General features: G+C 39.7%; 1 protein-coding gene across 9 annotated transcripts in view; it reads left to right on the top strand.

Annotated features, from left to right (window-relative positions):
• Positions 1–15,520, top strand: part of LOC134213129 (rap guanine nucleotide exchange factor 2) — an 83,062-nt gene that overhangs the window by 60,208 nt on the left and 7,334 nt on the right. For 7 of the 9 annotated variants that reach the window (XM_062691763.1, XM_062691762.1, XM_062691759.1 and 4 more), the window contains 4 exons: positions 5,233–5,421; positions 5,531–9,221; positions 9,506–9,880; positions 10,281–10,864. In XM_062691763.1, coding sequence (XP_062547747.1) covers positions 5,233–5,421; positions 5,531–9,221; positions 9,506–9,880; positions 10,281–10,363 — 4,338 coding nt within the window. In that variant the 3' untranslated portion in view covers positions 10,364–10,864. Of the gene's footprint in view, positions 1–5,232; positions 5,422–5,530; positions 9,222–9,505; positions 9,881–10,280; positions 10,865–15,520 lie in introns of those variants that run through there. The other 2 variants (XM_062691766.1, XM_062691767.1) reach the window with 1 other exon arrangement.

The following is a 15,520-nucleotide window of genomic DNA, read 5'->3' as shown; positions in this document are numbered from 1 at the left end:
AACTATCGCTATAACTCCGTTACTAGTGGAATTCAAACAACGAACCATTAGGCAATGCTGTAGAAAAACCTGGACTAGAAGTTCATCATACAACACATTTTGAAATTCAGATTTTGTAATGAGTTATAGACAAACTACTAAATGATCGATAACATCCTTGAATAAATAATATTATATCAAGCATATTTTTTTTCAAAACGACGTAGGCGAGACTTCAAAAATTGCATTTATAAATGAATATTATGCATATATCAGTAATCATATAGGGGAACTCCCTGTCCACGGATGATGGGGTCAACGTTGATAAGTCAAGTGTCTGCATATTGTTAAAATTGTGAAATAATTTGTTCTTTATAGTACACATTGCTAGTATTATTAGTACTCACCACATTACCGTTAGACGAAAACGAGATGAATTTAATTGCATCCGAGTAAGGTTACACTATAAGCAGTACTGAAGTACGTATTTTAATCCCAGTAACATTTCAATTTAACAGAAACGCGTCGAGTATTTTTTGCCAATATATAGAAAATAATTAAACACTTGATATATCATACCTCCATGCAAATACTTAGAGAAGGTGTCGCATGATCTAACAACATCTTCTTGAGTATATGCTGCGGAGGTTCCGGCAGGGTCTAGTACCAGTCTTAACTAACAAAATACTAACACAAAAGACTGGGAAGCAAACGATCATCCATTGCACCAATTGTAGTTCATAGTTCAGTATACAGTAAGTAGTGAAAGTAGATACTGTAGATTTACTAATTTTGCATTATATACGGTGATTGTATTCGTTATTTCTTCTCAGTAATCTTTGTTATTTTACTCTTACTTTTACTGCATGGATCAACGTATAAACAAACCTGTTTCGCTCTTCATTTTTTCGGGTTAGGAAAAATAATACATAGAATGACGGCTTTGGCAGGTTTTGTTCTATTATTGGCAGGGGGTTTTTATGTCTGACTATGCTCAAATTTGGCCAAAACATTCTTTGCATATCAAAGAATATTGTGGCCAAATTTGAGCATAGTCAGTCATAAAAAAACCCCCTGCCAATAATAGAACAAAATCTGCCAAAGCCGTCTTTCCCCCTACTCCAATGTAAAGAAAGATTGAAGGACATAGGAGACGTGACTAAGTGTATTCTGAAAGACAAATAAAATTAGTTGACTACCTTATAACACAGTAAATGACCGATAGGGAATGAACTCATGATCAGCGCTAGACGGTAAAACAAGAGATAGAGTCACGTTTAACTGAGACCTTAGCCACCTATGTACATGAGAATAGACCATATGATGCTTTCATCCACTATCCTTTTCTCTACATGACTAATAGTTTGACCACCTGTGAGGAGGATCAATCAATGTCTTCTTGAGCCCATCATCGAATGGAAGCTCACGAAATGGTTTGAAATCTTTACTGACTGATTCTAGTTCCGAGACGATGATAAGTCCACAAAGATAGTATTAGGCGTTTTCTTGGAACATGGTTCAAAATATGTAGTTGTTAAAATAGCAGGCTCAATTTTTTAAGATTGTTTGGCGAACGGTTCTAAACTGTGGCCAATTTTGGCTTTTCGATTCAGTTTCGACTGCTTTCACTAGATAATTTTCAAAACTTTGGACGATTATTGATATTCATCAAATTGTAATACGATATTTTAGTTTCAAAATAAGTTTTCATGAAAGGTGTTTATTTGAAATATAGTCAGCAATTCAAATTTAACGAGGTGTATCGTGTATACCTATACTATATACACATCAACATAATTGTATTTTATGTGACCAAAAGATCCAACGAGTAGTACATATGTTTAATGATGTTATTCATATAAATCAATGCTTCATAATCGTAAAATTCATTCATTTAGCTAGGAAATAGACGCATTGAAGCATTACCATACCATTGATAACTGAATCTTGGACCAGACTTTAAAGACTTGAATTTTGAAGAGCGGAATAGAACATGACCATTTGACTACTGAAATTTATGATATCAGACAGTGCTGTAAAGAATATGGCGCCATAATCTTGATCAACCGCCAAAATAATGGAAGCTCTCAGATTAATATGTCGGTTCATTGCAATAGTACTTAAATTAATTTATTGTATATTTACGATACCATTTAAATTATTCCATGTTGAAACAAAGTCCACTAGTATGATCCCATCACATTACATCAAAGTGTTATGGCTCGGCTGCGGTGGTGGGCGCGGTGACGCGTTTTGACAGAGAATACAGAATTACTGTCAAGATGCGCCGTTGCGTTAATCGCTGTAGAACGGCCTTTACTTGGAGATGGCATCAGTACCACCCGTTGTCAACATAGACTACTATTCGGTATTGAATGTCGGCTCCAAGAAAACATTAAATCAACTTTACATGTTAATTATTCGGAAAACATTCATGCGCGTGATGAGCTTTCATTATTATTATTATTTGTTTTTAAACTGACAGACTGCGGGAAGGGAAATGTATATGATCACAATACGAACCCAGACCGCAGTGTCCTAGTGAGCAACATAGCTTGAGTCGTCTGCTAGTATTGTGTATCACATGGAGAGCCCAGTCGAGATACCATGTGTACTAGAGTACCATGTGATTTTCATATTGTATTGAATACATACCTCGTTTTGTTTACTTTTGATACATATGTACGTCGTTTTGAAAAAATATGCTTGACATGTGTAATTCAATACCAAATTTTCAGAACGACATCTGCTTTTGTAAACAAAGATTCAAACGTTGATTTGACGAATCTGATAGCACCCTCACGCAAACCAGCACCATCAATACGTAGGTAGGTACAGCGATTTCAACAGAGCGTTACACTTCGTCAATGATTTGTCAACCTGTTGCCTGAAAATAAGCTTATCTATTGGACCAAGCCAAGGTAGTCGGAGTAATTTTACAATCATCATCACATTGGCAGCTCTCGTTAACCAAGACGGAGCTCTGCCCCCCCAACCTGACCCGAAAAGTTCCACATGAACTCGTGGAAAGTTCAGAGGTATATTCGGCTTGTAGTGGACAAGTGATTGCATTATCATTGCCTGCCCTTTCTTACATTTACTTGCATTCTGATGTGGCCGGCGCCAGTATGACCTTAACAAATGAGATCACCAGCACTTGTACATTGGAGATATTGTGTGCTAGTACCATGCAAGCATCTGTTGGTTCTCTGTGCCAGAACAGCTGATATGGTCATAATGGAGTAGCAACCACGGGCGGTCAATCAAGCTCAAGCTCATCCGGAACAAGTCTGGGGGATTTTGAGTGGAGAAAGAAAATGGCCTAGTTTTTCGCCGTGTTCATATAGATCTTCCGATTGGTAGGGTACTCTGTTAGGACATCTAGGTATCGTTGGATTTTTGTCACTAGCGTTCTGATCGAGACGAGACAGGTTTACTGTGCTAACTGAGATAAAATACCGCCTTCTAGAGGTTCTAGCATGTTAGATGTGGACAGGTTAAACAGCAAGTGCCCGAGGATACCGCCCAGGAGGACGCCTGCGATCATGTCAGATAATATAGCCGGTGACAGATCGCATTTTTTACAGTTTTTTTTTAAATCCTGGGTCGATAGTTTTTTGAAGAGGAAGGTTTCCGGATGGAGATGACTTCCAGGACAATAGAAAATAGTTGAGTCGGGGCACTGATTGAAAATTTGTGAAAAGTGCTTGAAGAACGGAGCACACTTGTGCTCTAGTTCAAGGTTTAGGATACTTTCGAAGCATGAGACCTTCATGTTTTTTAATAATTTGATATAGATCAACAGTTTGTCAGCTGAAATCTCCAATTCCTCCGAGAAGTCGTTGGGTGTCAAATGGATGTTGTTCGCAAGATTTTTTTATGTATACAGGTTATCCGACTTGTCAATATCCCCAACTCAGCCATCTTGGATTTTTGTATGGAATGTATGCTCGTTTGTTTACGTTTTGCACTGAAAATGTATGTTTCCCCCCCGCGCTGTACATAAAATAATCTTGGTTGTTCGTATGCTTGTATGAATCTTGTATGTTGTATGAATGACAAGGAGCTGCTCATTGACGCTTTCAGGTATGACCGGATGTATCCGATGTATGGTAATCGATGTTGTCGTCCACGCATACGCATACATACTGTTTATCGTAAGGATAATGGTGTGGTCACTGTTGCAGTTTTGCTGTTCGATTCTGCACATGTTTTGAAGGTGCGCTGCCTGATTACGTTGGCGACATATTGTTGGCTGATCTCCAATGGTTATATAACGACGGTATGTGTTGGAATGAACTCATGCCAGTACACCGTTCGAAATCCTTGGAAAATTATGCTTCCATGTTTCGTTCAGAATAGAAATCATTTTTCCTTACTTGAGCATATTCTCTTGTACGGCACCATGGTTCACGGCACCAGAGTTCACGATCACAATCTACCCACCTTTGTGGTGGGTAGATCGTGATCGTGAACTCTAACGACTATCGCCTCGCTCTGCACGTAAACTGGAATCTTGTATTGCTTTTCCTTGCACACAATAATTCACTTGCAATTGCGCTATGATTGACTTCTTTGTATATCAACCCTATCAGAACACAATTTGCGGGTGTTATGCAATTGGATGCTTTCAACATCCGCATAATTGATCTTTATTTGATCCCCCAAGAAATGCATGGTATTTCCAACCTAGGGACGAATTGGAAGCTAAAATTTATCACTAGTGTAGTTTATCGCCCACTTCCCATTCGCGAAGTCGAAGCAAAATTCTTCACACAAACAATGACAGTTCTTTATGGGTTTTACAGCAGAGCAACAGAGAGGAGGAGATGGCGGCCATGTTCCACTCAAACTCTGACAGATAGCAATGGGGTTTTCCATAGGAGAGAAGAGCAGAATTTGCTTCGACTTCGTGAATTGTCTTTGATAGTTAGCGAACGAAAGCGAGATAGAAGCAACAAGAACGCGTCCGCCGTTTGTCGCCGTCCGCCGTTTTAATTGCCTTTGTTCCGGGTATTAAGGCACCCGGAGTGGAAATTAATTACCATGTCTGAAACTCGATATGCATATGCACAAGCACAACATGTGATAGATTTAGTTTGGAAAAAGTATTGGGGGTTAACCGCTCCCTTCGATGGGGGTTTGATCCCACGAAACCAAGTACGCTAGACAGATGTTGCCCCCTCTAAGCTACGAAGGACTTCCTTATAAATGTTACCATCCTAATGCATTTTTCCTTTTTCTTCGTTGCAGCTTACTTCCGGCTTACCGCCGGAATTGTATGACAAAGGCAATCGCCTGTCGCATTCCAGTGATACCAGTCAGGCGGAAACGATGACGTCCGTCACGAGCTCTTCGCTCGATTCGGACGAGGTCGACCTCTCCGGATTGGTGGAATCGGTAGTGGACTCCGACGAGGAGGACATCGCCGAGAGCATCGATGTAAGTTCATAATAGCGAAACGCTGGCTCCCAAACCGTGCTGCTTTTATTCCGTGGTAATGTTATGTTCATTGTTTCCTTGTTTGTCTGTTTTTTGTTACGTTTCGCAGAGCTTGAGTGTACGAGATACCGTGCGCGAATGTTTGGAAAAGGATCCGAGCGATCGTACGATGGATGATATCGAAATATTGCTTGAGTTTACGCAAAAGCTGAAAGCGTTCACTAATATGACATTTGCCGTGAGGCGAGCACTGTGCTCGGTTATGGTGTTCGCCGTGGTCGAAAAAGCCGGGACTATTGTGATGAATGATGGGGAGGAATTGGATTCGTGGAGCGTGCTTATCAATGGCCACGTTGAGATCGAGCATGCCAATGGAGAGATAGAATATCTGCATATAGGGGATAGTTTTGGCATTTTACCGACAATGGATAAGCTTTATCATCGAGGAATTATGCGAACAAAATGTGATGATTGTCAGTTTGTGTGCATCACTCAGACAGACTACTATCGGATTCAACATCAAGGAGAGGATAATATTAGGAAAATAGAAGAAGATGGTCAAGTGGTAATGGTGGCAGAACTAAGGAACAGTGCAGGAGAAAATGGATCACGCAAGGGATACGTTGTCATCCGAGGCACAGTAGATCGGTTAACGCAACAGTTGATTGAAGATACTACACAGACAGATCAAAATTATGTAGAAGATTTCCTTTTGACGTTTCGCACGTTTATTAGTGATCCTATTGATGTTTCGAAACAGCTTCTGAAATGGTTCAATGTTGATGCGACTGATGATGGAAATGATCTTATTGATGCAATGCACCAGGCTTCGGCGAACGACATTTGTGATCGTGTTACGAGGGTAGTACTTCTATGGGTGAATAATCATTTTACTGATTTCGATACCGATCCACAAATGATGGAATTCTTGGAAATATTCGAGTCCGCATTGGAAAAGAAAAATATGCTTGAACAATTACGGTTATTACATGTCTACGCTCAGCATAATGCAAGGGAAAGGAATGTCACGTTGGCGAGGAGCTCTCGGGATGAAGATTTGAATTTCCAAATTTCTGGAGGGCCCGGAGGAATTTTCATCACCAGAGTGGAACCGAAAACCAAGGCATACGATGTTGGCTTGAAACGAGGAGATCAAATACTGGAAGTGAATGGACAGAATTTTGAACATATCACATGTACACGAGCTTTAGAGCTATTGATGGGTACAACTCATCTGAGCATTACAGTGAAAAGCAACTTGTGGGCATTCAAAGGGATGCTTTCCAATGCTGATGGTGACTCCGGTAAAATGAAAATTGACCTAAAGAAAGGATTACGAGCAGATTTGCTACAATCTCAAAAGTCTCTTGATTTGGTTGATAAGGCGGGCTTTATGCCGACTCCCCAGTTCCTTATGCCACTGCCGGTGCGAGATGAATACGGACGCAAAGATTCCGGCGCGTCAACTCCATCTTCGTCGCACATGAACAACAATAAGGGTAGCTTCATGACCTTAGGCGGTAAGAAACGCCTCCAAAAAGCCCTTATCAAAATGAATTTGTTGCCGAAAAATTTGGTTTTACAAGATGATAGCATCAACAATAATAGCAACAACAATAACAATAGCAGCACCAACTATGATAGTAGTGATCGGTCATCCGGAATCAGCGTTAATTTTTCGTCCCAAGCGTCATCCATATCGACATCTTCAATCACCACCGCTGATTCGGACGAGACTCCCCCTACATCTACATATCAGAGCAATCCTGATCTTAGGGAACATCCTCAAACGCCTGCCAAAACGCTCTCGACTGAAGCAATCATTCCAAAAAGTGGCACGCTATACTACGAGGAGCTCAGGGCTAGTGATTTCCCTGAACACATTCTCAAAGTATACAAATCTGATCAAACGTGCAAATATTTATTAGTTCATAAGGAAACCACGGCGCATGAGGTGGTTATGCTAGCGTTGCAAGAGTTCGGTATACACGATCCTAGCTCGAATTTTTCGCTCTGTGAAGTGAGTGTAGGAGAAGGTGGAATGATCAAGCAACGGCGGCTGCCGGATCAGCTGCAGAATCTCGCAGAGCGAATTGGTTTAAGTTCGAGGTATTACCTGAAGACGAATGGAATCACCGAAACTCTGGTACCTGACGACGTCGCACCGGAACTAATCCGTGAGAGTGCGGTACATTTTCTGCAGCTGAATGCAAACGAACTGGCAATTCAGTTGACACTGCAAGATTTCTCAATATTCCGACAGATCGAATCAACCGAGTACATAGACGATTTGTTCAGCTTGAAGAGTCGCTATGGTAAGCCTATGTTGTTGAAATTTGCCGAACTAGTCAATAGGGAAATGTTTTGGGTCGTGACGGAAGTTTGTAGTGAGCATAACTTGATGAGAAGATGCAAGATTATCAAACAGTTTATAAAGATTGCGCGACATTGTAAGGAGTGTAAAAATTTCAATAGTTTATTTGCAATAATTAGTGGATTAGGGCATGCCGCAGTATCGCGGTTGAGGCAAACGTGGGAGAAGTTACCTTCCAAATATCAGAAGCTATTCAATGACCTACAGGAGCTGATGGACCCATCTCGGAATATGTCAAAATATCGACAATTAATTCAAACGGAACTCAACGCCCAGCATCCAGTCATTCCATTCTACCCCGTAGTGAAAAAGGATTTAACATTTATTCATCTGGGAAACGATTCAAAAATCGAAAGTTTAATCAATTTTGAAAAGCTACGGATGATTTCAAAAGAAGTCAGAACGTTACTGCAGATGTGCAATTCTCCCTACGACATACTTACTATGTTAGAGTTGAAATGTCAGCCACCGAGCTCAGCTATGGTTGCACTGAATCAAATGTCTGTTCCATCCAGTGGAAATCTGATGATGCCTCCTCCACTTGCATTCCATAGTCAGACGGTAAAACGTAGGAAAAAGTCAACGGCTGCTCCCATTCCCAAAAAGATGTTTGAAGAAGCCCAAATGGTAAGGAGGGTGAAGGCATACCTGAATAATATGAAAGTGATCACTGATGAGGATGAACTACACAAATTGTCGCTCGAGTGTGAACAACAGGGAGGAAGTACACCAAACAACGTACAGGTGAGAAAACGATACCCTTCGCCAACGCTCTCTACTACATCGAGTACTAGTTCCACTAGTGAGGGCAAGAAAGGGGCACTTGGTATTGGCATGAGTAGTCTTTCGATTGGAAGCTCCGGCAGTGGTAATAGTGGAGCACCAAAATTTGGCGCCGCATCCCCACAAGCAGTGAAGAAACTGCTCTCCCTCTCAGAACAAACCAAAACTCGACCCCATCAACCACGACATCCATCGGTAGGTGCAGTGCTGCCGCCCCCATTGAACAACATCCACCATCATAGTCAGCTTACGCATCATAACAATTTGTCCCATTTCCACCATACCCATCACACACCGTATCATCATCATGCGGGTATCTCGATTAGTCCTTCGCATGCTTCAAGCAATAGCCAGTGCTGCATAGGTAGTGGTACCGGTGGTGGAACCGGCGGCGTTGGCGTCGGTCCACAACATCAATATCCGAATACTCATCCGAGTTATGCGGTTTCCAGCGGAATTCACTTATCCAACATGCATCCTACTCCACCCAACTATAATGCCACCATGTCGATGTACCCGAACGGACGGCCCTCGGTCATGTCCAGTCGGATATTGGAAAGTTCCGTGGACTCTACTAGTCAACTGCCACCGCCGATGGATCTTCCACCGGAGAGTAGCTCATTCCGCAGTCCACCGAACTATGGTAATAACATATTTAGCTTATGGACTTATAACGAATTGTATAACTATATGTTAACTTGCAAAAATCATTTAAATTATTTTAACCTCTTGAAAAACAAAAAAGTGCTTATCTTGCTCCATTTGAAGTTAATTGGGGATGCTCATTCTGCTCCATCCTCTCCTATAACTATTCCAATAGTTATTCCGCGATTTATGCAATTTAGCAATCATTGTTTTACAATTTGTTTTACAAATAATAGCAGCATGCATATAGCTCTCTAATGTGAATTTAATTTCTATTCGTAGCGCAAGCTGCACATCGACGCATCACTGGCAACAGCACGGTCATATCATCCTACCCAACCCCCCACCAGAACTTTGGTTCCTCTTCCCGCATCATAGCTGCCGTAGGAATCTCGCCCATTACCCCTACTTACGTTCCCCCGGGAGTTAACTCAATTTCGCCGATGTACACGGGAAATGCCGGCACCGGAAGCTCGAACAGCACCCACACCGGGCCCAACAGCAATCTGCCGCCCGCCATTCCTGCTAGGTTGCATGAAACTAGCGGGGTGATGCCGCTAGCAATCGAATCTGTTCAACAGCCACCACCGTTGCCGCCAAGTATAGATCTTTCAATTGAGAGCAGTTCGGTGACCGTCATCAACAATGCAGCTCCCGGTAAGTCGTTTTGTGACTTTTAGTATCTGTTGTTACATCTAATTTGTTGGTCCATGCATGCTTGTCTTAGCTAATCGATGAAAAACCTCATCAGGTTGGAGATTGTGTTAATCCTTTTGCGAATGATTGTCAATTGCCTGCGATGCTGGATACTTTTTTTCCTTCTCTACCACGTTACGTTAGTTAAGTTTATAATATTTTTAAATATTCTCTTAGGACATAGGAGAATGTTGAATTTAAGTTAAATTTCTAAGATTATTACCCAAGAAATGTCTGTGATTCTTTTGCACATTCTATAATTCTCCCCCAAACACCTGCCGTTATGCATGATATTCGGTAGCACGCACTAGGCATGCTAACGTAGATAAGACCATCGAATAAAATGTGTGTATCATTTTAGAGCTTCTTGTGGAGACTTCGGTGGACGACGACAGCGAATCGGTGGAGTGTGACGTCACTGAAACCCTGTCGACCGAAGTTTAAATGTCTGCCATAGCATATAAATAAAAGAAACACGTAATACCCACTTGCAGCGTATATTACCGCATTATTAGCGCATCGATAGCAACTTCCATCGTTGCCAAATACTTATTGTCATATGAATTTAACAATAACACACACACACAAAGTGGTATTCAATGTAGGATAATTTACAAGATTTTAACAATCAAAACAGGTCATAGTTGCGTTTGTAGTATTTTCTTTAACTTGTTGTGATTGATCCTTCGGGAGCTAAATTGAAATGTTTATAAGTCGCGTAAATAATGCAGACATTCGCAAATCAATTTGATTATTTTCGTATCTTCACAAAAAAAAACTATTTTGAACTGTTTGTGTTGTAATCGGATGATTAAATGACTTCGTACTATTTTTATAGAATATTTATACACTTCTGTATAAAGTATATTTTATCAAAAACATAGTGAGTTCAATCAGGAGTAACCGGAGATTCATTCGATTTTACAGTAGAGTAGACATTAAAATTCATAAATGAAAGAATGACTGTGTTATGTTTGGCAAGACAGTAGTTTAGTTCGAAGATTTGATTTAAATTTGGTTATCATGTAGTATAAGTTACTGCAACTAGCGCTTCAACTCCGTAATTAGTGGAATTCAAACAACGAAATGTTAGGCATAGTTGTAGAAAAAATGTCGCGTTAAAAATCTACCATACAAACGCATTTTGAGCTTAAGCCTCTGAAATGCGTTATTGACAAACTGCAAAATGTTCGAATCTAAATGACTAAATAACGTTGGCAACAAGCATTGGACAGTGACAGTTTTTATTGGTACCTTCGAAGGATTGAAGGCACCATGCACCAATCTGCTTTCCAGCATGGGCAGACCAGTTCGCCTGCACAGCAGGGGATGCGGTGTACTACTACTACAGGTGTGCGCCAAACCCTAAAGTAGTATTTTCAACGAACATTCGCTCTTTTTAGAGAGAAACTTATCAATGCACTAGGGAAGTATTTGTTATGTCTTCTGCACCCTAAATATCAATAAAAGTGTGCCATCAACCAACTTGCACCAAACTTGACCAGACATGTTTTCACTTACCATTTACCTACTGTACCTTAATTTGTGAATTTATACCCAGATTGATTTGCGAATGCTGCATTCTAACTTGTTGTCAAATTCAAGATATCAGAAATTACGAATATAAAAGATTCAATATCCAAACAACTATGTTTGACAAAATAATCATTTGGTTTCTTCTCTTATTTAGTATGGATCAACAATTATTACGCAAATGTGCATAAAAGCAATGAAAAAGCAAATTTGATGTGAGCTATTTCGATGTATTTTTATCCTTTTTACACATAAGACAATATATAAGAAAAGTCTACACAAGAAAAAATAATAATGTCACGTAATATGCATAACAAGCTCCACAATCCGTACTGGAAGAGACTATCTAGTGAAGTAAGTTTTACCCCTGTGCCCTCATCAAGCGTCTGAAATGAATGTTCCCATTCCAAGACTGACAGAAGTGACCAAAGAGATAGGATTGTATATTTATATAGGTTCAGTATCTTGGTGAACCATGTGTGTATGTTTTATTCAAATTTTCATTTGGTTTTGTGTCGAATTATCCATGTAGCATGTTGAGGATTCATTTAGGTTATATATTATTTATGAATTACAGGGCATGTTTTACACGTGGCCCACTTTTAGGAACACAAAATACCCAATGTCTAGAAACAGGAATTAGTTTTAAATCGATTTACTTGAGATTGAATGTAAATGAAGACATCCCGACAGCGTGCGTCCCGAATAAATGTATTGCTGTATTTGGAATATATTTAATATTGGGTGTTGTGATGGATTAAAAGGCAGTATATTGTAATATTCGAACATATATTGGCATAAGATATTTAGAAAGCATAACCTAAAATATGTCCAAGAAACGAATCTCCAACTACTAGATGACATTTAGTTGCCCTTTGATTATGATCAAAGGGGTTGGTACAAAAAGATAATATTGGTTGTGGCTTAATAATTTCTTATACGATTTTGGCTAAGGTAAAAATCGTATGGGGTAAATCCGGGTGAGATGCTGCGTCGGTATCAGTGGTGGAAATCTTCGAACCTTACTCACAAAACGAGAAGTAGGCACTGCAAAAGACTCGCAAACATTTGTTTTGCCTTTTTCTTGCCTACCTACTACTCGCAGAGAAAACAAAAAAAAAGAACCCCGAAAAATGTTCGTGAAGCTTCGCGAGTCATTCGGGTTATTTTCCATTTGCCATTTAAGTCATAAAACAACATCGGAACATGTTTCTCACTGATGTTCGAGCAAGAACACAATTGTTTATTGTTATTGTGTTTATGTCAAGTCAAATTTATCCATTGTATTCGAAGTAATCACAAATACTCACGACCGTGATTTTTACTCCCGAACAAAACACTGCACTGCTTTTTGTTTCTGCTCTGCCCGTACTCGCGAACAAAGCAAGCGCCAGAAAAATGCAGGCAGTAGGTTCGCGCGAGTGTGGCATTTTTGGTAGGCCCAATTACACTCTTTTCTTACTCGTGAAGCGAGTATTTCCACCACTGGTCGGTATAGATGCCGCACTTTAGTGATCTGGTAGAACAGATTTATTGGCACAAATGAATGTTTGAGACGCTGCATATGTGACATTTTTGACAAGGATTTTTTTATATATTTTGAATCTCGTATTCTGGCACAAAATACGAAAAAATGAAATTTGTTCAGAAATTTATGATTTTTGCTTTTCTCGTACACCAAGGTGTAACGAAAAGGTTATATATTCACTCCCAAGACAATTTTGACAGAAGGTCCGGAAACCTATAGTGTTATATACCAATCGAGTCAGCTCGACGAATTGAGATGATGACTGTCTGTGTGTATGTGTGTCTGTATGTGTGTGCACAAAATAAAACTCACTCAGGCACTTATCTTGATCCGATCTGTTTGCAATAACTACGGGAAATCCTGTGCCATTCTTTCCTATTGAAAATTGGCCAGATCGGACTATGGGATCAAAAGTTATGGCCAAAATACAATTTATATACAAAAAAAACACGCTAAGAAATTTTCACTCATTTTTTCAGTATACCTAATATACGAGAACGGCACAAATACCGCTAAGTGGATCAATCAGTTTTTTTATTTGATTGAGGAACTACATAAGTACATACACGCACTTTACAGAGCAATTATGGAGTAGTGCCTGCAGTTTTCGAACTGGAAGTGCCCCACGCTGTTGAGTTTTGCTTAAAACTAGGTATCTAAGTATCAAAGAAATCGAAAGATTCGGAGCGAATTTATTCAAAAACAGTTTTTTGTTCTTTTCTCGAAATAGAGTGAAATGGATAATGTAAAATACAAAGATCAATATATTGCAACAGATTGAGAGGAGAATCCTGCTAAAAAAATCCAGGCGACCTTGGATATTTGCATGTTTAAGGATGTTGGGATTCCATCAGGACCTTGAGCCTTGTTTATCTTAAGTACTCTTGCAGAGACCATAAGCTCGTCGTTAGTCACTAGCGGTATCACCATCTCCGGGAAAATTAAAGAAGGTGTGCTATAAGTCCTAGCCATCATTATCCTGTATGTCATCCTACACAACTCCTCAAAGCTCTTTGATCTCGTAGTTTAGAGCTCTGCTCTCTACCTTGAACACCTGGAGTCTTTCCACATTCATTCTAGCACGTCGTAGAGTAGAGTGGGGCAAGAGTACGCACTTAGTTTTCAATCGATCATGTGGCCCTTATGAAGCAAGCTTCTGCATATCAAATCAGTGTCGATGATTCATATACTCTTCCTTTATGTTACCCAGTGGAAAAAATATTGAAATTATAGAGATTCGTTTTAGTAGAACCCTTATTGCAAGACAAGTGAAAAACGCACTCTTACCCCACCGGTGGGGTAAAAGTGCGCATCGGGTGGGGTAAGAGTACGCATTTATCCAATCATGTGCTTTAAGTATATATTAACGCAAATAAGAGTTAATAACATTTAATTGATGTTTAATGAGCATATATTAGGGAATGTTTAAAGATTACGTAACTCTTAAAGGGAGGGGTTCTAAAAATGTGCACTTTCATACGAAAACCATTGTTTTTGATATATACAAAAAACTACAGAGGTAAAAATATATATCAGGTTTCGCGTGGCGTATACAAAGGCATTTCCCTTAAAGAAAGTCCACCAATCACGTAACGTAAAGTTTGGAGATTTCATCACCCCTCCTCCCCCCCCCCCTATCTGACACTATTTGTATGAATCCTCTAAAAATTATATGGATCGTCACACATCTTGCAATCCCTCCCAGCTAAACGTTTTATGAATGTTTCTTTCGATTAAATGAAATTATCATTTAGATGAAATTGTGTTTTCGTACTATGTTTAGGTGTACAATAAGTCCTAATACAATTTCATTATTTCGCTTCAGTGCTTTGTTCGCTAAGTCCTTTCTAACACCGAATTACTTCAACTTATCCTAAAAACTTGTGATAATTTCAAATTCTGCCCCTTTTTTCTTAGTTGTGGATCTTTACGCTTTGGAAGAAGTCTTGTTTCGGCCGGAGATACGGGTTTGACATCATAACTTGAAGATTCATATGCGTACTTTTGCCCCACCGGTTTCTGCGTACTTTTACCCCACAGTCCCAGAAATTATTCAAGTAATGGTTTTGACTTCTTGGAAAACCAACCGGATTGGTGTTCTGTACCATAAAGTACTCTATACAATAGGTTATCGAAATGGTATAATGTTCACCTGATTGAACGTATATATGGTAATGAAATACTAGTTGCAGAAATCCAATTATTTTTAGCAAAATGACCAAAAAGTTATCTAACTCCATATCTCCCTTGTTGTTTATTCAAATCGTTTACAATTACACATGATAATAGTTGGCCAGAATACCTGTCAAACTGATGCAGTGCTGCTAGTTTATCTTTTTTTATTACTTCAAAAAATCGAAAACGTACTCTTACCCCACGCGCACTCTTGCCCCACTCTACTCTAATCTTCTTTTGTTTTAGTTTTAAGACAGGTGCGACGAAGATCAGCAATTGTGTTCATCCACCAATAAACCGGTTGGCGGTTACCGGTTGGCTTACTCCTACTTGGTATTGTAACGTCACATACTCGTGTTAGGACA

The sequence above is a fragment of the Armigeres subalbatus genome, chromosome 2 (genome assembly GCF_024139115.2).
Source record: "Armigeres subalbatus isolate Guangzhou_Male chromosome 2, GZ_Asu_2, whole genome shotgun sequence".
Taxonomy (NCBI): Eukaryota; Metazoa; Arthropoda; class Insecta; order Diptera; family Culicidae; genus Armigeres; species Armigeres subalbatus.
Note: the sequence above shows the minus strand (reverse complement) of the source record. Positions and strands in the feature narration are given on the sequence as shown.